General features: G+C 58.3%; 3 protein-coding genes across 9 annotated transcripts; 1 reads left to right on the forward strand and 2 right to left on the reverse strand.

Moving 5' to 3' along the window:
• On the forward strand, positions 5,899-25,737 carry LOC102175041. Of its 7 annotated transcripts, XM_018058662.1 has the most exons (6): positions 5,899-6,097; positions 22,052-22,530; positions 22,720-22,853; positions 23,766-23,851; positions 24,725-24,827; positions 25,543-25,737. In XM_018058662.1, exons 2-6 carry the CDS (start codon positions 22,518-22,520, stop codon positions 25,663-25,665), a joined length of 459 nt encoding a protein of 152 aa, XP_017914151.1. In that variant the 5' UTR covers positions 5,899-6,097; positions 22,052-22,517; the 3' UTR covers positions 25,666-25,737. The 7 variants fall into 7 exon arrangements, 2 of the variants coding, with proteins under 2 accessions (XP_017914151.1, XP_017914150.1); XR_001919170.1 differs by having other exon boundaries at positions 22,718-22,853; positions 23,534-24,827; XR_001919172.1 differs by lacking the exon at positions 23,766-23,851 and having other exon boundaries at positions 22,718-22,853.
• Positions 6,495-8,186, reverse strand: LY6D (lymphocyte antigen 6 complex, locus D). Its single transcript, XM_005688804.3, has 3 exons — positions 8,074-8,186; positions 7,190-7,288; positions 6,495-7,005 (listed from the first exon to the last, which is right to left on the reverse strand). Exons 1-3 carry the CDS (start codon positions 8,123-8,125, stop codon positions 6,770-6,772), a joined length of 387 nt encoding a protein of 128 aa, XP_005688861.1. The 5' UTR covers positions 8,126-8,186; the 3' UTR covers positions 6,495-6,769.
• LOC108637536 (lymphocyte antigen 6E-like) lies at positions 16,455-23,918 on the reverse strand. Its single transcript, XM_018058663.1, has 3 exons — positions 23,848-23,918; positions 21,560-21,631; positions 16,455-17,341 (listed from the first exon to the last, which is right to left on the reverse strand). The coding sequence occupies exons 1-3, from the start codon at positions 23,897-23,899 to the stop codon at positions 17,136-17,138; spliced, it is 330 nt and encodes a 109-aa protein (XP_017914152.1). The 5' UTR covers positions 23,900-23,918; the 3' UTR covers positions 16,455-17,135.

Below are 25,923 nucleotides of genomic sequence, written 5' to 3' on the forward strand. Positions count from 1 at the left end.
TGAGGACATCAGCCCTGAAACCAGGGATGGCTTTAACCCTTCAGACAGAAAATGCGGTTTGTCAAGGAGCTGGGAAAAAGCCAAGCAGCCGTCTTGGATTTCCCATACCCTTGATTTTTTTTTTTTAATTTATAGCTATTGTTTATTCATTTTAAATTCCCTGATTTAGGAGTAGACTGTTGTTGTGTTTTAAGGATATCAGGATAGCAAAAGTCTGACAACAAGGGGTTAATTTTTTGTAGACACAGAATGAGCTTTATCCATGTGTGCCATAATCTTCACAGATCATTACGAAATAATACTCATTTACTTTATCAAAGTAACAGAAGATTTTAAGAACAAATATAAATCACTTGAAGGCAAAGAAATTTATATAGCCTATTGTTAAAAGCTGCATTCTAACAAAACTTTGTTCCCTTAACAGAGAGAGAAAGCCAGATTCCAGTTTGGTACCAGCTCATTATTAATAACAAAATTTGTTAATCTAGTTAATTTTAGTTTAATCTTAGAAAGACCCTTCAATAAATCTTGAAGAGGTAGTATTTTTGCAAAGGCGTCAGAGTGAAACCATAGCTTTCTATAACGCAAAACGGCTCAAGAAGGCATGTATAAAATCTGATTACAATGAAACTAACCAGGTCGCTTGGTTACTACTGTGACATGTGATAGAGAGTAACTAGAATTATGACTGATAACATTTTACCAAGACATATCAACTCTTTATGAATTCTATATAATTTCTAGATTATCTCCATTAGTAACACTGACCATACAATATAACCTGAGAAGATTTATTACTTATTTGACAGCACTTTCCATGTACACTAAACACACCAAATTAACCTAATTAGTTTAATATCTTTCTTTGGGGTGCCTCAAAAGTCCTCTGAAGCACCCCCAAAGTTAGTTAGAGATCAAAAGAAGTTCATCAGAATTTGCTTTTAGAAAGTTCCATCAAAAAATATTAGAGAGTTTAGGACATTCAGTCAGATCGGATCATCAGTCACTGTGAAAAAATGGTTATTCTTCCAGCCAGAGTAACAATCAAAGAGATTGGCTCAAGACGGCGGAGCAGAAGGACGTTCGATAGTCTTCTCTTGAGAGAGAACCAAAGTCACAAATAGCTGTTAAACAGCCATTGATCAGAGGATGCTGGAACCCATCAGCAAAAGATACCCACGTCCAAGCTCAGAGAACAAGCCATAATGAGACGGTAGTGAGTGAGTGAGTGAGTGAAGTCGTTCAGTTGTGTCTGACTCTTTGCGACCCCATGGACTGTAGCATACCAGGCTGCTCTATCCATGGGATTTTCCAAGCAAGGGTACTGGAGTGGGTTGCCATTTCTTTCTCCAGAGGATCTTCCCAACCCAGTGATCGAACCTGGGTCTCCCACATTGCAGGCAGATGCTTTACTATCTGAGCCACCAGGGAAGCTGTAATGAAATGGTAGGAGGGGCACAATCTGATTCAATCAAATCCCACACCCTCCAGGTGGGCACCTTACAAATGGGAGAACAACGCCAAAGAAGTTCTCACACAGTTATGAAAGCTCTGAGCCCCACGTCAGGCTGCCCATCCCGGGGACTAGCAGTCCCCAGGGAATCTGAGCTCGAAGTCCAGCGGGACTGGATTGCGGGATTTCCACGGGACTGGGGAAAACAGAGACTCCACACTTGCAGGACACAGGCGAAACCTTGTGTGCACCAGGAACCAGGGGAAAGGAGCAGTGAGCCCACAGGAGACTGAGCCAAACCTACCTGTGAGTGTTGGAGAGTCTCCTGCGGAGGTGAGGGTAGGCAGTGGCTTCCCACGGGAACAGGGACACCGACAGCAGCAGTCCTGGGAGGTGACCCTTGGTGTAAGCCCTCTTGGAGATTGCCGTTAGCCCTACTGTAAAGCCTGTAGTCTCCACGGCGGAGTCCCCTCAGGCCAAACAACTAACATGGAAGGAACCCAGCCCGTCAGCGGACAATTGGATTTAAGTTTTACTGAGCATGGTCTGCCCACCAGAGGGAGACCCAATTTTCTCTGACACCAGTTCCTTCCATCAGGAAGCTTGCCTTTGAGCCTTGTCCACCAGAGGGCAGACAGACTACAAGAAGCAAGCAAGCAAAAAGAACCACAATCCTGCAGCCTCCAAAATGGAAAACCGCAGTCACAGAAAGCTACTCAGAATGAAAAAGCATAGGATTGTCTTCCAGATGAAAGAACAAGATAAATCCCCAGAGAAAACGCTAAATGAAGTGGAGATAGGCAATCTTCTGAGAGGGTGACAGGCAGGAAGGCCAGGGGTCTCCAAACGGAGGAAAGCGGCTGCAAGTGTCAGACATTTTCTCTCTCTCTCTTAAACAGCAGGAGGAAACAAACTAGCGTTATATTTTTTTCCTTCTCTATACAAATTTAAAAGGAGGTTTCTCTTAAAATTCTGTGTTGCCATAATGACACCTGGTACCACCTGAACTGAACTTGTCTTAAATCTTGAGCTAACCAATGCATTTTCCTTATGGAAATGTTTGTCTGAAGCTATGTGACTGTACTTTGCATTTACCCTAGACTCTGTCTTCAAGTCGGTTCCGCCTAAAGGCTCAGAACCTACTTGACAAACTAGTTTGTTATACTCATACATTGTTCTAATCTATGTTAATGAAAGTATATATTTGTATGGAAATCTGCCTTTCTTCAAGATTCATGTCAATCGTTTTATATGCCCGGGATGACTCACTTGGTGCCAATGTTATCTCAATGCATGTTGTGGGTGAGAGGCCTGAGTTTGGAGACATGTCCTTTCTCTAATCAGCAGCCTGCTAGTAGCTATGTAACATCCAGCTAAAGACTAGCAGGGGGGCACTCTTTCTGCTCCCATCTGACGTCTATGTCAGAAGCTTTCTCTATCTCTTTTATACTTTAATAAAACTTTATTACACAAAAGCTCTGAGCGATCAAGCCTTGTCACTGGCCCCGGATTGAATTCTTTTCCTCCGGAGGCCAAGAGTCCCGGCGTCTTTCATGGTTCAGCAACAACCTTTCACTTCCAGAAAAAGAATTCAGAATAACGACAGAGAAGATGATTCAGGAGCTCGGAAAAAGAATGCAGAAGATGCAAGAAATGTTTGCCAAAGACCTGGAAGAACTAAAGAACAAATAACAGAGAGAAACAATACCCTAGGAAGAATCAATAGCAGAATAACAAGGGCGGAAGAATGGATAAGTGACCTGGAAGATAGAATGGTGAAAATCACTAAAGCAAAACAGAATATAGAAAAAAGAATAAAAAAAAATGAGAACACGATAAGAGACCTCTGGGACAACATTAAATGCACCAACATTTCACATTATAGGGGTCCTAGAAGGAGAAGAGAAAGAAAGAGAAAGGACTCGGGAAAATATCTGAAGGGATAATAGCTGAAAAGGTCCCGAATGTGGGAAAGGAAACAGTCAACCAAGTCCAGGAAGTGCAGAGAGTCCCAGGCAGGATGAACCCTAGGAGGAACACAAGTGTACATAGTAATCAAACTGACGAAAATTAAAGACAGATGAAACATTAGGAAGAGTTCCCAGAGCTCACAGAAGGCTGGAGGACAAACCTTGTGTCCACTGGAAAGCAAAACAACACTGTACAACCTAAAAGCCACGCGTTAATGTTTCATTTGGGGACCCTACTGAGGACTACTGGGGTTTCCCTGGTGGCTTAAAGGGTAAAGAATCCGCCTGCAATGCAGGAGACCCAGGTTCAATCCCTGGGTCAGGAAGATTCCCCTGGAAAAGGGAATGGCAACCCATTCCAGTATTCTTGCCTGGAGAATTCCATGGACAGAGGAGCCTGGCGGGCTATATAGGCCATGGAAACAAAGAGTTGGACACGACTGAGTGACTAACATCTCCACTTTAGCTATCTAGGGCCAGTATCCTGTTTTCCTCCACCCTGAATTCCCCTCGGGGAAACTATCAAACCCATGGAACCCAGAAGTTCAATGAACTTCAAGCACAAGAAATTGAAGAAAACTATACCAAAGCAGAAAGTGAAGAGGAACTAAAAAGCCTCTTGATGAAAGTGAAAGAGGAGAGTGAAAAAGTTGGCTTAAAGCTCAACATTCAGAAAATGAAGATCATGGCATCTGGTCCCATCACTTCATGGGAAACAGATGAGGAAACAGGGGAAACAGATGAGGAAACAGTGGAAACAGTGTCAGACTTTATTTTGGGGGGCTCCGAAATCACTGCAGATGGTGACTGCAGCTATGAAATTAAAAGATGCCTACTGCTTGGAAGGAAAGTTATAACCAACCTAGATAGCATATTCAAAAGCAGAGACATTACTTTGCCAACAAAGGTCTGTCTAGTCAAGGCTATGGTTTTTCCAGTAGTCACATATGGATGTGAGAGTTGGACTGTGAAGACAGCTGAGCGCCGAAGAATTGATGCTTTTGAACTGTGGTGTTGGAGAAGACTCTTGAGAGTCCCTTGGACTGCAAGGAGATCCAACCAGTCCATTCTAAAGGAGATCAGTCCTGGGTGTTCTTTGGAAGGAATGATGCTAAAGCTGAAACTCCAGTACTTTGGTCACCTCATGTGAAGAGTTGACTCATTGAAAAAGACTCTGATGCTGGGAGGGATTGGGGGCAGGAGGAGAAGGGAATGAGATGGCTGGATGGCATCACTGACTCGATGGGCGTGAGTTTGAGTGAACTCCAGGAGTTGGTGATGGACAGGGAGGCCTGGTGTGCTGCAGTTCATGGGGTTGCAAAGAGTCGGAGACGACTGAGCAACTGAACTGAACTGATACCAAAGCACATTGTGTGATTAATTGCTTAAACCAGTGGTAAAAAGAAAACACTAGAAGCAGAGATTATATAATGCACAGAGAATTGAAGACAGGGATGCCAGCAGATTTCTTGTCAGAAACAGTGAAGCCAGTGCAGCAAAGCAATGTTTGAAATACCAAGCACAAAAGCAAGACAAACAACTTGGAGCTACATGCCCAGTGAAAACATCTCTGAAAAGTGAAGGGGAAATAAAGTTTTCAGACATGCAAAAGCAGAAAGAATTCTTTTCTAAAATTAAAAAAAAAAAAAGAAAAGAAAAGACAGAGGAAGAAAAGAAAAATCAAAGAGCTCTGCTTAATAAAGTAACAAAGGAGATAAAATGGAATCACAAAAGCTTAATCTCTTCACGGAAGAGAAGACAGAAAAGAGAGGAAAGGAAAAAACAGGTGGTCAGAGAACAGGGGAGGCAGGATGAAAGCCTTAAACCCATGCCACCTGCATTCACACTGAATGGTCCAAACACGAGGTCACTAATTCAGCTGCTGGAGACACAGGGGGGCAGGCGGCTGCTGCCCAGCAGCTCTGGAAGGCCACCCTGCCCTTCACTGCCGCCCTCAGTCACAGCCACCTGGGCGCAATTGGCGCTCTCAGGAATTGGAAGGTGCCTTCTACCTCTCAGCTCCTCCTGGGCCACGTGGCCTGGGTTGTCCCTTGAGGGATGTCCCCTTTGCGGAGCCTTTCCTGGTCCCACGTGGCGACAACCTCCTCCGTTCCGAACTTCCTTCGCCGGTTGCCCCGGGCTTCCAGGTGCGGGGTGGGGGTCCCCTGTGGAATCACCCTCCCTTCCCTCCAGATGAACGTCCCTGTCCCTGCTCCCTGCCTCTTGATCCAAAGCCCAGCCACACGGGCAGCCTGCCGTGGGACCCCCTGAGGGCAAGGCACAGCCCTCCCCCGGCGCGATGCAGTCCCTCTGCCCGACCTCCGTGGCCCGCGTATCTGACCGGTTCTTTTCACTCCCTGCTGCTGGTTCCCAGGGCCCCTAGTGGGCTCCGAGTTAGGGGCGGGGCACCATCCCTTGGCAGCTCCTCCCAAGGCCCGGCTCCCGCGTGTGGCCACCGGGAGGCGCGCTGATCCTCGGAGTATTCCCGATGCAGCAGGAGCGGCGGCTGGATCGCAGGCCCTGCGAGGGCGGAGAGGGAGAGGCCAGCTGCGCCCGGGCGCCGGGACCTCCGACTTCCGACACTGAGGCGCGCTGGCTTCCCCGGGCGCGCGCCGCTGGTACGCGTAGGGCTCCCAGGCTCCGGGAGCGGAAGAGCCTTGCTCAAGGCCACCTGGTAGGACAAAGCGGGATCCTAGCGACCCTGGGCCGGCGGGGCTTGGATGTGGGCGCTGGGTAAGGGCTGGCAGGGTGGGCGGGGTGTCCCACCGGGTGGTCCCAGGCAGCCAGGTGGAGAGCTCGGCCTGCCCATCAGGGCTGCACCCACGAGCTTCTGCGCCCTGCTTCTGCTCAGGCCTCTCCCAGGAGGGCCTTCCTTGTCTGGGGCTGCAGAGGAGGGGCCTGAGGAGGGTCATGTCCCCTCCAGCAAGGCGGGGTGACGAGGGCACTTCAGGCTTTGTGCATGCTGCCGAAACTGGTTCTGGGTGACAAGCCCTGGGACTTGGGGGCCTGTGTGTGCAGATGACGGCCGCCCCCCACCCCCTCCACTCCGGAATAGCACCCACACGACCACACTGGTTTTCAGTCATTTATTCCAACGCTGGGCTTTGAATAGAAAAACAAACAGAAACCAAACAGCATGAAGATGAAATCAGGAGGGAACGGAAGGCTTCCTGTCCCCTCCCCCACCCCGCTGCTCTGGGAGGGAGGCGGGTCCTCTTGCGCCAGGGCCGCTCCAAGCCTTCAGCCCTTCCGGTGGCCCCAGACCTTCTGCGGAGCCCCCAGCCCCGGGTGTCTGAGCCTCCATCCTGGCCAGGGAGAGGAGGGGGTGGGGCCCTGGTTCTGGGGGTCACAGGCCAGGGGCCCAGAGGAGGGCGAGGAGGCCGCAGGCCAGCGCCAGGCCGAGGTGGGCACTGGTGCGGGAGGGCGCGGCGCTCTGCCAGCTCTGCAGACCCTCGTTGCACAGGTCGCCATTGCAGCACAGGGTGGTCTCCTGGCCCTTGCTGACTTGGCCCTGCTGGCCGTTCGTGGGCGTGCACCACTCGGAGCAGTTTTTCTCCACCAGGTTCCCAGACAGAGGCTCCACTGGAGATGGGTGGGTGAGGTCAGGCCAGGTGGCACCCCTGTCCCCCAGGGCCTCCCAAGTCCCAGCTTCCATCGCCACCAGGACCAGGCCGTCACTGAGATCCCTTCCACCAGCCTCCCCAGGGATGATCCTCAAGCCCTGGGGTGCCCCACAGGGCCTCCTTCCCTCCCCCAGATCACTCACCCCTGATCACAGTCTTGCAGAAGCTGGAGCTGGCTGAGCAGACCTGCGGCTTCTTGCAGTTGCTGGAGCTGCTGCACACGTGGCAGCGCAGTGCCTGGGCTGGGGAGAGAGCCAGGGCCTCAGCAGGCCCCAGGGAGCCCGCCCAGAGAGGCTGAAAGAGCCCTGCTAGACAGAGCCCTCTGCCACCCCTGCCCTGGGCCAGTCGCTCTGAGGTCCCGGGCCTCACCGGGGCTCACATCTTGCACACAGCCCCGGGAGGCAGGAGGTGACGTCCCCATTGGCTGGGGCCCTGGCGCCTCCCCCTCCCTGGAGGAGCTGTCCAGCACTGGGCGTCTCTAGAGGACTGGCCAGGCAGCCAATATGGCTGCACTGAAGACCCTTCCCCAGGGGCATCAGAGGCTCTGGGGTGTGCTAACAGCAGCTCACAGGACCTGGCTGCTGTCCTCTCCCTGGGGACTGTCTTGCAGTGGGCAGTGCACAGCCCACAGTGAGGACCTGAGGCTGAGTTGGCACCCTGGGGGCTGTCAGTTTGGCCATGCTGAGCCTGCAGGGAGATGGGCGACCCTGGGAGGGCCCTGGGGCCTGGGGGTGGGCATTGGGGCTGGCCTCTGGCCTCTGTCTTTCTCAGGGAGAAGCATATCAAGACGACCTCCAGCATTGCTCCCTCTCCACATGTCTGATCCGCTGGGTTGACTGACTGTAAGATTCTCTGATTCTGAACTATTGTTAAGTCTGTGATCCCACGAAGTTAAGGTGCTCACTTTGTGCGGGGTTCACTTTGTTCTAGCCCCCACATGCCCAGGGTTCTCCGTGCCTAGAGAGAAGCCACTCCAGGCTTCCAGGGTCTGGCTACCCACTCCCCCAGCCCCCACCCAGCCCCTCACCTGGCCCAGCAGCTGCAGCCAAGGCGACGAGGAACAGCAAGGCTGTCTTCATCTTAGGGCACCTCTGGGAGCACTGGCGGCCCTCCCCCTCTCTGGAGGCCTTATAGTTGGGACAGGTGCTGGTGGGAGGGGCGGGGACCTGCCCCACCCTGCCTGGCCCACACCCTCCAGCCCAGCACACCCCTGCCTGCCAGATGCAGGGCTCTCTGCCCTTCACCTCCCGCTGCTTCCCCCTCGGCGGGCTGTAGACAGAGGCGTCAGCTGGGTCTGCAGCTCGCCCGGCTCTCACCCTCCGCCCAGCTCTGGTTGCTGTCTCTGACTCCCACCCTCAGATAAGGTCACAGAATCCCAAGTCTGTGCAGGTGCCCTGGGGGTGCCCAGTGCCATGTTCGGGCCGGGGTGGGAGGCAGGAGGAGGTCCTAGATTCTTGGGCTCCAGGGGCTCAGGGTTGCTAGGTCAACCACCAGGTCTCCTGAGAAAAAGACCCCAGCGTCGACTTAAAAAAAAAGTCACAGCCTTATAGTTGAGAGTTATGTTTTATTCATTGCGAATGTTTAGGACTGCAAGCCTGGAGGGCAGCATCTCGAGTGACCCTGAGAGAATTGCTCCAAGGAGCAGAGCAGAGAGGAGTCAGCTTATATAGGAGTTTGTAACACAAGGCGTGTAGTCTGAACATCCGAAGTATTTCTTGTCAATTCAAGAAAACCAGTTATCTGGAGTTAAGCATTTTCTGGTTTTCCTCTGTATGGGAAGAGGCAACAGACTGGGCTCACTGGGGTCATTCCTTTCATATGCATCTCAGCTACCTGGCTATCTTCAGTGCTATTACAGTGTCTTCAGTGCTCACTGCAGGGGAGCGGCTGCCGGATGGTGGCTATCCTTCTCCTTCCTGGTTGCCCTGGCTGGCTGGAATCGCTCTTGACTGTGATGTCCTTGTTTCTCACCTGGAAGCAAAGTGTTCACTAAGTTGTCTGGACCTGGGTGAACGGGGGAAGGAGAAGCCCTCGAGGCAAGGGTGTGGATGCCGGATGTGCCTGCAGAGAGGTGGGCACCACAGTTGTCGGGGGAGGGGCACGTGATCCAGTAGGACCTGGAGTGGCAGAGGACGGGCAAGGGCCGGGCTGCTGGGGAGCGGGCAGTGTGGAGGAAAGACCCAGACCCTCATTGTGACGGGTGCTCTCTGTGTCTGCTTTGGTCCTGAGAGGCAAGGCAGGCCCAACCCTTCTCTTTCTGGCCAGGCCCAGGGGCCCATCTGGTATGGGGTTTGCCTGGGGGTGCCGGGCAGATCCCCACCACCATCCCACTCTGGCAGTGTTCACGGGAGGGACTCGGGCCTCTAACGAGACGTTCCTGCCCCCCTGCCCCTCTCCTCACAGGTTTCTCTGTCCACTTGCTGGCCTTGAAAGTGCAAGTTAAGTCGCTCCATTGTGTCTGACTCTTTTGCAACCCTATGGACTGTAGCCCGCCAGGCTCCTCTGTCCATGAGATTTCCCAGGCAAGAATACTGGAAAGTGAAAGTTCCTCAGTCCATGTTGGACTCTTGGTGACCCCATGGACTGTAGCCCTCCAGGCTTCTCTGTCCATGAGCTTCTCCAGGCAAGAATACTGGAGTGGGTTGCCATGCCCTCCTCCAGGGGATCTTCCCGAACCAGGGATCGAATTCAGGTCTCCCGCATTGCAGGCAGACTCTTTACTGTCTGAGCCACCAGGGAATCCCTTGCTGGCCTTGGGACCCCACCACTTCTTTGTTGTTCCTGGAGCGCCTGCTGGGTGGTGTGGGTGAGATGCTCAGAGGCAGGCCGTGAGGACCGCGGGTGGGGCTGGAGCACTGATGAAGGTCAGCCCTGGGCCCATGCCAGCAGCGAACCTGCCGATGGACCTGCCCCTGAAGGTCTGGGGGCAGGGCCTGCCCAAGGCTCCCTGGGGCCCCGGCTCAAGCCTCTCCTCCCTGCGGACCCCCTCGAGCAGACGGCTGAGCTGGCCTCTGCTCCTCCCTGCCGTGGTGGGGCTGAGTCAGACTGCAGTGGAGTGCGCAGAGCTGGGGGCCCAAGCAGGCACTGACTGCCCGCACGGGGCCTGCAGGGCCTGCCCGAAGGTGGAGGGGGTGTTCCGGGGCCTTTTGGGACCCCGGGGCACAGGAGGGGCCCACCAGAGCCCAAGAGGCAGCCCCACTCAGCCTGCTGAGCCCGAGAAGTCTGCCTGTCCTGCGGGCTGATCTCGGGGCTTGTTTGGGGGTCCGGACTGAGAAGGCGGGCAACATGGGGCTCTCATGCCCTGATCCAGAGAGAGAAAATCACCCCGCGCTCTGGGGCCTCCCCGCAGACAGGAGGCAGGGCCGGAAGGGAGGGGGCCCAGGAGGCCTGGGAAGCGGGCAGGGACTGGCAGGGCTGAGGAGCGCGGGGGGGGCCGGGTGACTCACGTGGGCCAGGGGCACGGACACTGCTGGAAAAACAGGTTTGGGGTTGGATTTCCTGTCAGCCCCGTGCTGCCTGCCGCACAGTCGCGGCTGGGAGTGGAAGTCTGCACATGAGGCCGCTGGGCAGTGGGCTCCCCGCACGTGGGGCCCCGGGCCCACCTCCGGGGCAGTGGCTGTGTGCCCTGGCGGCAGGGCTGCTCACCGGAGCTGAGGTGGCGTTGGACCCTGCTCTGTGGGGAGGAGGCCTTTGCCCCGGACAGGGCTCCCACCTCTCCTGGTGGCTTCCTAGCAGAAACATCAAGCCCAGATATGCTTTACTTGTGGGAGAGAGTGGGTGATCCCGATACAAGAGCTCTCAGAGGACTGGGAGTTACCAGGACAGTGCAGTCAGGAAGGGCTTCCTGTAGGCAGTGGCCTGGCCATTAGTCTTGGAGGCAGGATTCAGGGGAGAGAGGAGCCCAGAAGTTGGTCTTTCATCCTCTTTCACTGGTAAAGAAATGAGGGGCCAGAGAGGACGAGGCTGGCACCAGGTCACCTGGGAGTGGGCAGAACTTGGCACTTCTCTCTACCATCAGTAGCCTTTCCTGCCCTTCCTCCTCTCATGCTGGAGAGAGCTGCTGCTTTCTGGGTCCCAGCCTCCTGTCGGCCTGGTCCCTGGCCTGACTGTACCAGCAGGCATGATAGCCAGGAGAGGCCTTGAAGGGGAACCACCCCCTGCCCCGCTGCTCTGCTTGTTCCCTGGACTCAGCAGGCTAGGAAGCCAAGACAAGCCCTGCCCCTGCCTGCTCCCTGCCTCCCTGCCCTCCTCCCTGGTCCCAGCCTGGCCATGGGGCGGGACTGGGCCCAGACCTCCTGGCCATCAGGACCACAGAGCAGGAGGGTGGCCCAGAGAGGGAAGGGCCCGGCTCAGCGCGCACAGCAGCCAACCCAGGCTTCCTGGAAGTGTAGCCCTGGGAAGGTCCCCAGGCCCATCCTGGGCTGAGGGCGGGTACCAGGGCGGGCGAGTCAGGCCCAGTCTGGACCCCCTGAAACCCGGTGCCGGGACAGGCTGCTTCAGCTGCAGGCCACTACAGGGGCAGCATCGCCCAGCTGTACCCCCAGACCTCCCTCCACCTCAAGGTGCCGGTTCAGCCTCTCCTTCATTCCTTCAACAGAGCACAGGCCAGGCACAGAGGGTGAAGTAGAGACCAAATCAGGAGAGACAGGGTCTAGCCTCCGGGGCCCCCAACTCGCTGGGGAGGTGTGGGGGTGCACCTGCGATGCTCTGTGTGTGCCGCACGTGGGCGTGATGCCGGGGAGGCCAGGGGCCTGGGGAGCTCCCCCGGGGTGAAGTGGGGCAAGGGCATGCCAGCAAGGGAGCCAGGGCCTGGCTTAGAGGATCTGTCTTCCTTCCTCCGCAGCTGGAGAGCTGTGACTTCCCCGTGAGTCAGGCCTCCGATGACACGGCGTCTCGGGCCTGCTCTGTTCCTGCCAGTCACACACCTGCCCACACTTTCAGGCCCCTCAGTGACGCACAGAGCCGTGGGAGCAGAGCGGGCCTGGCCCCCTGGCTGGGGCTCTTCCCCCGCCCAGGCCTCCCTGCTCCTCCCTCCTGGTCAAGGAGAATCACAGGCCAGAATCAAGGCCACCGGCCATCTACTTCCCAGGGCCTGAGGTGGCCCCCACCCCCTGTCCTAGCCCGACCCTGGGGCCGCCAGCTGCCCTTCTCCAGGGGCACTCCCCCCACTCTGAGTGAGGCTCCCGGATGCCCTTGCTGTCCTCCGGCCAGGCTGGGGGATGGGGCTCCAGGCCGGCTCTGCCCCACTGTGCTGGCCTCACCTACCTGCAGGGCCCTTCTTTCCTGCTCTGCTAGATGGGAAATCCAAGGAGTAGCCATATGGAAGTCCTTCCCTGCCTTGGGGCGCAGCCTGTTGCCAGGAGTGGCCAGACAGGAGCTCTAGCTTTCTGAGGGCCAAGAGAGACAAACTCTCCTGGGAGAGACCCTGCAGGACCCCTGCCCACAGCAGCACCTAGGACCAGCCCTGGGAGCCTCTCCACGGAGCCCTGCGTGGGCCCTGACTGTCAGCTCCTCTGGCTACATCCCTGAGAGGACACCAGAGCTTGGGGATCTGGGTGATGAGGGCGAAGCCCTCAGGTGTGAGCTGTGTCCTTCTTGAAGGCCTGGGTAGAGGTTCTAGGGTAGTGTACATGGGGCCGTTCTCACCTTCCTCCCTCACTCCACTGCCATCACTTGCTCCTAACACCTACGCACCCACCCATCCACCCGTCTACCCAGCATGCACCCATCCACCCATCTACCCAGCATGCACCCATCCACCCATCTACCCAGCATGCACCCATCCACCCATCTACCCAGCATGCACCCATCCACCCATCTACCCAGCATGCACCCATCCACCCATCTACCCAGCATGCACCCATCCACCCATTTACCCAGCATGCACCCATCCACCCATCTATCCAGCATGCATCCATCCACCCATCTACCCAGCATGCACCCATCCACCCATCTACCCAGCATGCACCCATCCACCCATCTACCCAGCATGCACCCATCCACCCATCTATCCAGCATGCATCCATCCACCCATCTACCCATGGGTCCACCCACCCATCCATTACCCACCCATCCATCCTCCCCACCATCTATTCACTCATCTGCCTCTCCATGCATGTAGCCACCTGTGCTTTTATCCAGGCATTCTTCCATCTTCTGTCCATCTATCCATCCATCTGTCAGTCCATCCATGTCTCCATCTCCCCATCTACCTATGCCTTCATCTTTCTTCCATCCATCCATCAATCCATCTGTCTACCCATCCATCGACTCATGCAGGACTTCCCTGTTGGCTCAGATGGTAAAGAATGTGCCCGCAGTGCCAAAAACCTGGGTTCGAGCCCTAGGTTTGGAAGGTCCCCTGGAAAAGGGGATGGCCACCCACTCCAGTATTCTTGCCTGGAGAATTCCATGAACAGAGGCGCCTGGTGGCCTACAGTCCATGGGGTTGCAAAGAGTTGGACACGACTGAGTGACCAACACACACACTGTCTCCACCACTCCATGTATCCATTTATTCACCCATGCATCCATCTATCCATCCGTCCATCCATCCACCCAGCCACTCATACCACTCACGTGTGCTCTAGGAGATAGTTACAGTGATGTTTCTCTATGTCCTCAGTCCTCTCCCCTTTCTCATTTATGTACAGGTCTAATCATTCTCAAAGGCCATGGAGTGAGCCCTGATGGGGCTCTAAGAGCCTTAGGTCTGTGGGTAGTTGGTGGGCAGCTCTGGGGTTCGCAACACCTAAAATGCAGACACTCCTTTTACTTAAGATTGCTGCAGTCCTTGCGGTCGCGGACACAACTGAGCAACTGAATAGAACTGATACATGAAGCGGGAGGAGGCGGCTTTGGGAGGACATCATTGACTGTAATAAACATCTAATGAAAATCATGGGCCCTGCTGGTCTGTCCATCTTTGGCACTCGTACCCCTTATCCAGAGTATTGTATAAATTCCTTTCCGTGACAACCCTCCACCCTCTGTCCCTTGCCCCTTGGGAATAAGAAACGGCCCCTTGTTTGGTGATGTGACTCTTTAAATGCCAGTGAAACACAGCCAGGACAACCTAGAATTTTCTTACTGAAAGGTTCTCTGGAAACAGCTGATGAAACTGTGGAATGGGGACTACTGTTTCCCAAGCATGTGTCGTGGTGAGAGGGCTTCCGCCTGTCAGTGAGACCCAGATTTCAGATGGGGACAGCCTCTCTTCAGACCCTGCATTTTACCGACAAGGTTCCTGGGTCCGGGATGATGGGGGTCAGCAGTGTGGTGCCTGCAACAGCCGCGCGGCCTGGGAACTAATGGCATGCTGTCCTCACGCGACCCGGCGCGGAGGAGCCCTGGTGTCTGCTGCTCCAGGCCTCAGGCCGCTGCTGAGCGAGAAACCTGGGCCCGCCCAGCCCAGCCGCTCTCTGCTTTGCTTGGGGGCCCTGGGGGCCCGGTGCTGGCACCAGCCTAGTCCAGGGGTGTGCGTGTTGTTGCAGCCTGCTCTGGGTGTGGGGACAGGCCCCTGGGCAGGGAGGTAGGTCCCCACCTGGGCCTGTCAGGAGTTCAGTCACAAGAGCTTAGCGGATCAAGGGGTTTGTGTCATCTTAATTTGAGGATGTTACATAAGAGGGGAGCAGGGGCAGCCCCCTAGGGAGTAGGGGAGAACGTGACTTGTGGGGGGCCCTGGAGTCCCAGGGCTGTGCCTAGGCCAGAGGAGGCAGCTCTGAGAGTAAACCCCAGGGCACAAGCAGGGCTCAGGGCTCTAGGACCCCTATGGCCAGTGGTTTCTCTGAGCTGATGCCTGCCCTCCTGCCGTGGCCCTCCCTTAGGGACATCAGGAATAACAGGCCACAGCCCCACCCCCACGCCACCCGAAATGCCACTCCCTAAGCCAGCAGCAGGAGCAGGGGCTCAAGGGTGAGAGCCGGCCCCCTGCCCCGCTGCCCAGAGCCTGCCCTGCGGGGGCATCTGCTGCCCACCCTCCGGCGTCCTGCCGGGGGTCAGCCTTGCCTCCCTCCGGGCCTTTGCACCTGCCGCCTTGCTGCCTTCCCGCAGTCAGGATCACTGCCACAGCCTTGCCGCTGAGCCCTCCAGCCGCCGTGGGAAACCGCAGGCTCAGCTCGGCCTGTCGGTCTGTGGGCCGTGGCTCCCATGTGTGTCAGTGTGGGGTCCTGCCATGCAGGAGGCACTCTCCGGGGGTCTGCGGACTTGAGACAGGGTGAGGGGGCGGGGGCGGGCAGCTGTGGACATGGGTGGGGAGAACTCAGAGAGGACTGTCTTCGGTGCACCACTTGACCCCCAGCAGCAGGTGTGGGGTGGGATGGGGGGGTGGGGGGCAGTCCAGAAAGCTCTCAGATCTGAGGACACGTGAACAATTTCATCCGGAAACAGTCTCCTCTCCCCACCCCCTTTGCAGAACACTGAGGAGGCGGCCACGAGTCACGAGGTGGCAACCAACGTGGTTTTCCGTTGGGACTTGTAGGGGTGGGGCCTGCCCCAGAGGGAAGGTTGGTCTGACTGGAGACTCAAGAAAGGAAATTTCCACTTTCCTTAAGAAGAGAAACCCCAAGCTTCTCAGGCTGGGCGGAGTGGCCCAGCCCTGAGCTCCAACTTTGCCGCAGGGATGGCCACCCTGCAGGCCCACCTTCTCCTGGGTCTCCAGCCTGGGCTGTGCAGGCAGCTTGCGCTGGAGGCTGGGACAGGCCCTGAGGGAACCCTGACTGCCTTGGTTCAAGGCAGGGTGCCCGCAGCCTGTCTTGTCCTCCACACGGCCCAAGATGCAACGGCAGGAGGAAGCCCGAGAGGGCAGGCCCCCCCGACCCCGCCACTGGCCTGAACCTCTGCTGTCCCGCACGTCCTAGGACCACTGTGATGGAATGGCCACCACCGCCCTGTGACCGGCACAGTGGCCCTGCAGTGGCTGGGCACACAGGCCCTGGGGCCAGAGAAGGGTCTTCCTCCCTTTGGGGCAGGTAGGGGGGCTCCTAGAGCCCCTGGGCAGAGGGGCTGAGGAGCAGACCATTGGGGGAACTGGAGAGCTTAGGGCCTGGAAGGAGCCCCAGAGCCCTGGGCACCTGGTGTGCCCCGATCAGGGAGGTAGGGTGGGCGGGGGAGAGGGGTGCAGAGCTGACCACCTGCGCTGGGGGAGGCTGAGGCTCAAAGGGGCGCCCCAGGGGCTGCCATGTCAGCCCCCCAAGTCGGGGTTTGTTGAGAGTGTGTTTCTGCCACCCTGGCCAGAGGGCTTGGGGACAGGCCCTGCTCTTCGAGGAGCAGAAGTGCCGCTTCCCCACCTGAGCACGTGCGCTGAGGCTCCCCCACGCTTACAGCGTGTCCCCCGCCCGCCTTCAAGGCACGGGGTTCCCCGAGACCAAGGACGAGAAGCCCCCCTCCCCTCCAGACTCAATCTCAGACTGAGCTGAGAGCCGCCTTGCGGCTTTATTCCTTCTCTCTTGACATCTGGGAGAAAGCCCTCGGGGAGACAGGCCCATCCCCGCCGTGGTCAGCCAACCTGGCAGGGGCTGGCAGGGGTGCTGGTGACTTTCCAGAAACCCCATCCCACCCCTGGACTTCCGCACCCCGAGCCCCAGCGTGAGAGCCCGAGGAGGCAGGCCCACTGGCCCCGAGGACGTCCCCTGGGTCTGTGAGGCGTGGGTGCTCCAGCTGAGCAACGGACAGGCGGGCGGGTGAGCAGGAGTCCTCATGGGGCAGGAGTGGCTGGAGGGGTGCGTGCAAAGCCCTGCTCTCAGGCCTGCCTCGCCTGCACAGGAACAGCTGGAGCGGGGGTCGCAGAGCACAGGGGGCCCGAGAGGCACGGCCTGAGGGAGAGGGGCTCCACAGCGGGAGCCCCTCAAGTGGGCTGGAAGGGGCTGGGGAGAATCCAGGTGCCCTTCCCACTGCTGGATGGCTAGGGGACCCCTGGAACCCAGGAGAAGGCCGGGTGAGGGTGTGTCCATGCTGATGGTTCCCTGCGGCAGGGAGAGCTGCTCTTGGGAGGGGGCTGGTGGGGCCTGGGGAAGGCAGGGAGGAGAGACGGGGAGACAAGTGCTGAGGGCGGACCCCACGCAGGCTGCGAGGGCTCGGGTGAGACTGGGCTCAGCAGGCCGCCCAGAGCAGAGTCCACAGCAGGCTGGCGGTGACCCACAGGGCGCCTGCGCCGCCCGGCAGGCCCGTGGCCGCGCTGCTGCTGCACTGGTTGTCCCGGCAGCAGGAGACAGAGAGGGCCAGGCCATCCGAGGTCACGGTGCTGTTGGGGCAGGTCGGGGCGCAGGACTTCATGACCAGGACGCCCCCGGGGCTGGCTGTGGAGAGAGGGGCAAGGGCCCGTGGGTGCCTGCTCTGCCACCCAGCCGGCCCTCGGGGAGGGCCTGCCGCTGGGGGCCAGGGCGCTGCAGGCACAGCTGGCTCCGGGCTCTGGGCTCTCCAGTGTGCGTGTGCCTGCCTCCCACTCACACCAGCTCCTCCATGGCGCCTGGGGCCAGGGCCCGGCACAGCGGCTCCCACGCCCTGGCTGTCTTCCAAGCCCCTCTGACGGACGTGGGGGCACTTCTCTGCTCTGGGTTTCAGGCTCCAGAGGGAAGGCCAGCCCCTGTGTTCACCTGGCCTTCTGTGGGTCTGGCAAGCCCTAGAAAAGGTGGGTGGGGGCTAGAGGACATGAGGCAGCCTGCACATTTGCCGTCAGAGTTTCACATCCCTGTGCAGGGAGACGGTGAGCCAGGGCCCCAGGGAGTGAACAGGGCATCTTGGCAAGATGCCTTCCTCCACGGACACTGGCTCAGCTTCTGCACCTGCCCTGGAGGGGGGCTGCTGAGCGGGGCCCCCGAGATGATGGTGCTGGCAGCTCAGAGCCCGGTGGTGCTGGGTCAGCGTGAGTCGCTTCTCTCAATGCAGAACATGCTGGAAACTGTGAGCCCACCTGAAGGGGACTCCCGTTCACAGTCAGCCCAGAGGCCGGAGAGGATGCAGGGTCTGTCTCCAAGCACCTCAATTTCCTCGTCTGGAGAGTGTGGGTAATCAGAGAGCCAACTGTGCAGTTGTTCAGAGTTAGATGGGTTCATCCGTGAGGAGTGCTGAGAGCAAGCTGAATGAGTGTTAGCTTTCGGCCGGCGTGGCTTGGAGCCACGTTTACGGTGCTGCCATCAGAGCCACTGGTACCAGGAAGGCTCTCGCTCTCTAAGGCCAAGGCCTTGGCCAAAGAGGACAGAAACACCTGCTCCCGGCAGGTCAAAGTTGTGCCCTGACCAGGGGGGTCATAGGCCAGTGCGACCCTCTGAAGGGCCTTGAGCAAAGACCAGCTTGCCCAGGTGGGCAGCTGTTCCTCCCCGGAAGCCCCTGATGCGGGGAGCACGCAGGCCTGCACACTGGATGCGGTATTTCTTTATCTCTAACCCCAGCAGTGGATGCAGTTAACGCAACAATTAATTGCAGCTCTGCTGAGTTATTTGGGTAAGGAGCTGTGTTTCTGTGGGCAGAACATAACAGGGATGGTCTTGGTGGAACCAGTAGGACCTTGGGGGTCTCCTGGATACAAGCCCATTGGTGTCCTTGCTTCTGTCTGGCCCTCCTTGAGCTCTAAAGAGCAAACTCGAGCAGCTAATGATCAGGACGACAGAGCCAGGGCGGCTGGCTCCTCTGGAAGGGCCACGGATGACACTCTGATGCTTGTCATGAGCTGTTCTGTGGAGACTAAGACCCCCCAGCCAGTGGAGGATGGTGACTACACACTGACCACAAGCGCTGGCCTCCAGATGGCTTGAAACCAGCTGGTCAAGATTCCAGAAAATCCCGCAGTTAAAACTTCTCCACCAACCCGTGATCACGCACCTTCCACCCTCGTCCCTAATGTTGTCTTTAAAATCGGCCTTCAGGAAGTTTGGGGCTTTTGAGCATGAGCTGTCCATTCTCCTTGCTAGATCCTGTAATAAATGCTAACTTCCCTTCACCACCACCCGGTCTGAGCAGACTGGCTTTGCTGGGTGTCTGCTGAGCGGACCTGAGTTCTGTTTGGTAACTGGCTAACCCATTTCTGAGTTACAGCCGAGAAGACACCTCCCAGTGTGGCCACGTCCTCCCCCGAAGGCTCTGAGCTCTAGCTTCCTGGCTTGAGGAATGGTGTCTCAGGGCGGGGCTGTCAGCGGACTGACTGAGAAGATGACTGCTAATCCGGGCCTGGCGCCCAGTGGGGGCTGGCTCTTTGCAGCGAGGACCTCTGCGGGGCCATGATCTCAGCCCCTCCTCAGCAGATCCACTGAAGTGGAGGCCCAGAAACTACCTCAGCTCCCAGGGTTGCCCAGCTACCGTCCTCATGGTCAAATGAGAAGACTGAGGCTCGGGGAGCACTCACAACCTGCTGGAGGCACTCTGGGTGATACAGGGAACACAGAGCAGTGACCACCCCACTGCCGCCCAGGCCTGAACCGGCCAGAGGGCCCTTGTCCCTCCACTTGCTGTTCCAGGCCCCGCTGCACCATCTCCCTCGGGTGGGGTCTCACTGCTCCATCCCTACTTGTCAGTCAGGGGAACCCCTGACTCAGGTCGGGCTGAGTCTGACTGCTGGCCTTGGAAGGGATACTCAAGGAGTGCTGCCTGGTCAGACAGGAGGATGGACAGACAGATGGATGGTGAGGTGCAGGTGGGAAGTGGGGTGAAGGCAGAGACAGCAGACCTGGGGCGTCTAAGGGAAGCCCCCGACCCCAGGGTGGAACTGTGGGCCTTCAGGGTGTCTAGTCCTGTCCAGGGTGGAAGAGCTGAGGTTCTTGGGGTGAAGGGAGCCCCAGGGGGCATCCTGGGCCTGCTGGGAATTGCTGGGATGAAGCAGCGCCCACTCCCCCTTATTTCTCCTCACTTCAAGGCTCACTGTGTCCTGGCCACCTCTCCCTAGTAAGCCCCTAAGCCCCTTGAAGCCAGCAATCTTGTGGGGCCAGAGGCAGGGGCACCTAGTGGGTACTCAGGGCCACCTGCCAGGTGACTTGGAGGGGGAGTAGCTCGCAGCTGTGGCCCCGGCAGCTAGTGCTCTGCCAGGAACAGGGCTTGTCCCCTAGTCCCGAGACAGGGACATGCTCATGCCTCTGGGTGAGGTCTTTCTCTGCCTGACAGAAGGGGAGGCTCCAAGAGGCATCAGAGGGGTGCCCCACTCCTGCACGGTGTCTCTAGGCTGAACATGGCTGATGGCCAGCTGGGTTGGGGGAGATAGACCCCAGCATGGGTCCCAGCCCTGCTGTGCACTCATCGGGGCTCTGGGCCAGACCCTATGACCCTGTCATGCTTCCTGGCTGCAAGGGCCTCAGTGTCATTGGGACTGACAAGGGGCGGTGGCCCAGAAGGTGACCCTAGTGAGGCTGCCTGGCTGCCCTGCTTCATGTGGGGAGCCGGGGGTACTCTGCAGGGCCTCTGCAGACATGACCCCAGTGGCAGCAGCTACCTGTAAGGAGGAAATGGCAGCCCACTCCAGTATTCCTGCCGGGAGAATCCCATGGACAGACGAGCCTGGCGGGCGGCAGTCCACGGGGTCACAGAGTCGGATACGACTGAGCAACTAAGCACACACTTGCAAGGGGAGAGGGTGCCTCATTCCCTCCCAGAATCGAATCCAGCTGCCCAGCCCAGATCTCTGGGCCCTCACACAGTGCCCACGTCTGCCCCTCACCTTCACGTCTCTTCTCTCTGAGGGGCCCCCTTCATTTCAGATCCTTACCCAATCTCTGCCACCCATCCAGGCCAGGCATTCCCACTGAGCAGACTCCTGTCATGTGTCCTTCTGGGGCCCCCCCTGCACCCTGACCCTGCCTGTCATTGGCACCACCCGGCCCGTGGCAGCTCAGACCCGAGGAGGGATCCTGGGAGGTGGGAGGAAGGCGTGGGCCTGCCCTGGGGAAGGCAGGGTCCCGGTGTGGCTGGGCAGTCAGGCCGGGGGCCCGAGCACAGTGCAGGGTGCCCAGGTCAGGGGTCACAGGTCCTGCAGCCCACGGTGCAAGGCAGGCCGGCCAGGAAAGGCGCACTAGCTGTGCGGATGTCCCCTCTGGCCCCCTGTCCCTGTCTTGGTGAATCCATGGGATGCCTGCTCCCTCCCTCCCTCCCAAACACTTTACACTGTTGTTGTTCTTAGTCATTCAGTCGTGTCTGACTCTTGGTGACCCCGTGGACTATAGCCCGCCAGGCTCCTCTGTCCATGGGATTCTCCAGGCAAGAATACTGGATTGGGTTGCCATGTCCTTCTCCAGGGGCTCTTCCCAAACCAGGGGTCAAACCCCGATCTCCCGCCTTGCAGGGACTCCCTCAAACCGGGAAGCCGGCACTGGGATCTCAGGGTGACAGTGTTGTTGGGCTGCTGAAGGAGTTTCTCTTAACCAGCCCTTGCATGGACACATGAAGCCTACAAAGAAGGATGGGTCGTCCCTTCCCCTACAGCCCCGGGGGGGGGGCTCCACTGCTGGGTTCCTGCAGGAGGACGTGGTGTCCCCGGGGTCTGGGCTGGGCCGAGAGGCCCACGTGCAGGAGGTGGGGCCGGTGTGGGTACTCACCGGCCCGAGTAATCACACAGTACTTGTCGGGCGGGGCACACTCCACCAGAGGCTCGCACTGCAGGGCCCGGGCTGGGAGGGAAGGAAGCACAGGCCCGCGGTCAGTCTGGGCTGGGGGCTCAGGCAGCCACTGGGGGGATCCCTGGGGGCCTGGGGCTGGGCTGGCGCCTCCTCTCCCTCCTCCTGCTCTGGGGGTGTTCCCGGTCAGTCTGGGCCAGGCCTCGGGCAGCCATGGGGAGCGGGGACCCTGGGGGCCTGGGCCTGGGGCTGGGCTGGGCACCTCCTTCTCCTCCTCCTGCTCTGGAGGCATTCCTGCTCCCCTGAGATGAGCCGTGGGCTCGGGCTCTGCTTCGGGACAGTTGTGCCCCACAGGCCCCCTGCAAATGCCAGTCTGGCAGCAGGTGTGTGGGTGGAGATGGTGGGCGGGGTGTGCAGGCGGCCCCCAGGACAGAAGTGATCAGAGTCCTCCTTCTCTGCCCCTGTCCCTCTCAGCCACAGTGTCCTCGCCTAGCCCAGGACTGCTGCCTGGACCAGAGGACCGAGGCTCTGAGATTCTGCACACAGGGGCATCTGCAGCGAAAGTCCACTCCCAGCCAGCCCCCGAGTGCTGAACGCCTGGCTTCAAGTCCCACAGACACGGAGATGGGTACAAGGCTCCTGGCCTGGAGACCCCACAGGCCATGCAAGTGTGGCCGACGAAGGGACAGCATGCAACCCGGAGTGGGCTGGAGTGGGGCATGCACTGGACACTCCGTGGGCACCTGGCTGAGAGGGACTGCAGTCTTCATAGAGGGTGGGGCCGTCTGGGAAAGCTTTCTGGACTGGGTGGCCCTGGAGCTAGGCCCGGACAGATGAACGGGTTTTTATTTGTCATCTGGGGAAGAGCTCTCGGGCAGAAGGTGCAGCATGGCAGAGGCCAGGCCAGCGGGGACCAGGCTGGGAGGGCCCAGGAGGTGTGATGGGACAAGTGGGTAAGTGGGACTGCCAGAGCCCCCTACAGCAGTGTGGAGGCTGTGCTGCAGGAGAGGGCACCTCTCTCCAGGGTTTTGGGCAGGGGGACCTGTGGGGGTCCCTGGGGGTTTTCTGGGAGGGGTGCCCTATGGGGGTATCCTGGCACACACAGATCAACTGATGTCAAAACTCTCCCCTCTAATGGAGAGTCGGGGTACTGGCAGCTGCACCGTGGCAAGCAGGAAGGCCAAGCTCAGACCCTCAGAGCCCCAGGCTCAGAGGCCATCCTTCCCAGGTCAGTGTTCTGGAACTCCTCAAGAAGAAGAGGCCTCTCTGCCTAAGGGTGAGCCCCAGTCATTCCTAGTTCCCCATGTGCAACTAAGTCCTGGGTGCTGGTGGGCAGGAGACACTCTGAGTTGCCTCAGTTTCCCCCACAGGGTCCAGGTAGTCCCCATATGCTTGAGCTGTGCTGAGCCTTCATGGGTTAATGCTCCCAGGAAACCCAAGACCGGAGGTCACCCTCCCCTCCTTGATTCCCACCGCTGAACTGGGCCTCCCAGCACCGGCTCTCCATTCCCACTTCCACCTCTGCACCAGGCTCTCTTTTTAGAAGTGAACTTGTGCACTGCCTGGGCCACCAAACCAGCCTCATATCCTTGCACAAGTGTCCATCTGTCTTTCCAGGCCCCCCAACCTGGGGCTGATCCCCAAGGAGCCCCCTTCCAAGTGCAGGGCCCCTTGCTGCCTCCCTCCACACCCACTTACCCCTGGCCTTCCCCAGACAGCTCCCCCTACACACCCGTCCCCCAGCCAAGCTGGGGGTGGGGGGAAGTGATGGGGCTAATTACCCCTGGGTGATAATTATTCAGTTGATAATCACAGGCTCTATCACCCCTCCCCAGGCCCCATTTCCGGTGACCTCAAAAGCTGCAGGTGCTAATGTTCAATGTCATAAAGCCAGGTCATCAGGTCGAGGCAGAGCTGGGGCTGAAGAGGGGTGACCAGTTTCTTTTCCTGGTTTAGCACTGGAGTCCCACCTCCCAGAAATCCCAGGGAAACAGAACACTCGGTCCCCTGGCTGGAACCCGGGTCCCCCTGCCTGGCCCAGAGCTCTGCAGCCTCAGACCACTCGCTGAGGTCTTTCACCTCCACACGAGGCAGGTGTTCCAGAAACCGTGCCCCAAAGGATGCCAAGGTCTCTGTGTCTGGCTGGTCAGGGAGCAGCCTCGATAGCCTCTCACCCCACTCTCTAAAGCCTCCCACCAGGCTGACGCCACAGACCCTCAGACCGGAGCCAGCCCTGCCTGGCGCCGCCCACCCAGGTCAGCGTCCCTTACCCAGGTCAGTGCACAGCGTGGCCAGAAGCAGAAGCACCAGGAGTGGCCTCATTGTGGGGTATCCTCCAGCTGGGACTGGGGAAGAGCCAGCAGCAGGCGCCTTTATATGGCTGGCTTCCCGGCCAGAGCAGACCTAGTAATTTAGCTGGAGATGAGCTTGGGTCAGCCAGGCCAGTCTGACTCACGCTGCCTGGGCTTCCCTTTGCCCTGCCCCCACAGTCCCCAGGGGCTCTCAGAGGCTCCCCTGTGCCTCGCCCCCCTCTTTCTGTTCTGAACCATCCATCTCCCTGTCTCTGCCATCATCACGAGGCCCAGGTTGAGCTGGGAGGACAGGAGGAGGCGCAGGCATAGTGTCTGTGGTGGCAACCCGCTCTGGGAGTCTTAGGGACAGGGCCCTGCCTGGGGTCTGGGGAACACAGTCCCCCAGAGCTCTTCCAAGTAGGCATAGCCATCTCTCCCATGCTTCTCCCCTGGGCCAGAGCAAGCAGGGAGGCACCAGACTCATTTTAATGGAGAAACTGAGGCATCACAGGCTTCAAGCTGGCTTTGGACCACCTGGAGCTCTGCTAAATGCTGCTGTGATTAGAAAACCCGGGCAGAACATGAGCCCGCATTCCTAACAAGATCCTTGAGGAGCTGGTGCTGCTGGTCTGGGGGCCAACTAACCAGAGGCGAGCAGAGCCAGGGGGTACCTGACATCCTGTTGGGAGCTGCGACACTGCCCATCAGGCCTCCAGGCCAGGCTTGTGGGAAAGAGGGTGACCAGGGTGCCCTGGGGGGTGCAGCCTGCTCACAGTGGGCGGCCTGCGTTTGGTATCTTGTGGGGGGCGCTCACATCTCCTGATGTCTCTACTCCATGCGCTCCGGGGGCCTCCAGCCTCTCTCTCCTGGCAGCTGTGGTCCCCTGCCCAGTGACCACAGCCACCCCTCTGGATGCAGCTCTGACTGGGTCTGTCTGCCAGGAGTCAGCGCCATCTGCTGTGAGTAACTCTGCCCCCGCGTCAGCCCCCAGGGTGGACCCCCACTCATCTTCTGGCCCTCCCTCACCCAGACCTGGCCAGTGCCCATGACCCTCTCCCCAGCTTCCCCTGTGCCCTTAAGGTGCCCACCCGGAGCCTGTGGCCTTTCCCAGTCTCCATCCCCCTGCAGAGAATGGGCTGAGCTGCTGAGCACAGGGCAGCTGCTGGTGGAGGTGGGAGGTGGAGATGTCTAGGCTGGGGGCCATATGCACGCATGTTGGGCCCCTGCAGGGCAGGATGGGTCAGATCTCTGGCTGGGGCCAAGCTCGCTCTGTGCAGCCAAGGAACCTGGAACCTAAATTCACACTAGACTGTCGTTTATTTTCTTTCTTTGCACACGTGACCCATGGGATCTTAGTTCCCTGACCAAGGATAGAACCTGTGCCCACTGTGTTGGAAGCGCAGAGACTTAACCACTGGACCACCAGGGAAGTCCCTGTCCAGTTTGTTTTGATGGTATATTTGTCAATGATATTTTAGCTTTTCTAAAGCTTCTTTTAAAACATTCACATTTTTAGCTCTATGGTGTGTGGGCTCCCATTTGTCCCAGGCCCCAAAAGATGAGGGTGGGTAAGGAACAAGAGCTCTCCTCACTTCCCTAAGACTGTGGGAGACACTGGCTGAGCAGTCTTGGCGTCCACTCCATCCACTCCTCCCACCCCATTTTCCCTCCTAGCTTGGTGACCTCCTGCGGCCACGAGCCATGGCAATGACCAGGCCATGCCCAGCAGCCCATGGCTTCCCTGACCTGAAGCCCAGCCTTGCCTGGAGCTGTCCTGACAGACAGATTGGACTCTGATGCCTGGGTGCCTTTCCAGATTTTGCCTGAGCACTCAGCCCAAGCCTGAATAAATTCTTTGATCTTCTTGGAGGAGCGTGTGGTTGGGAAGTGCGAGATGGGGCCCAGACTGGAGAGTTCTATTTGGAGCAGTGGGCCAGCCAAAGACTGAGCTTAGGGTCCAGCAGGTGGAGGCCAGATGCGGCCTTGGGTCTGTGCACGCAGCAGAGCGGCTGTGGGAGGCAGAGACAGCACCTGGAGCTCCAGCCCCACCGCTGC

This window comes from Capra hircus, chromosome 14 (genome assembly GCF_001704415.2).
Source record: "Capra hircus breed San Clemente chromosome 14, ASM170441v1, whole genome shotgun sequence".
In the NCBI taxonomy this organism is placed as follows: Eukaryota; Metazoa; Chordata; class Mammalia; order Artiodactyla; family Bovidae; genus Capra; species Capra hircus.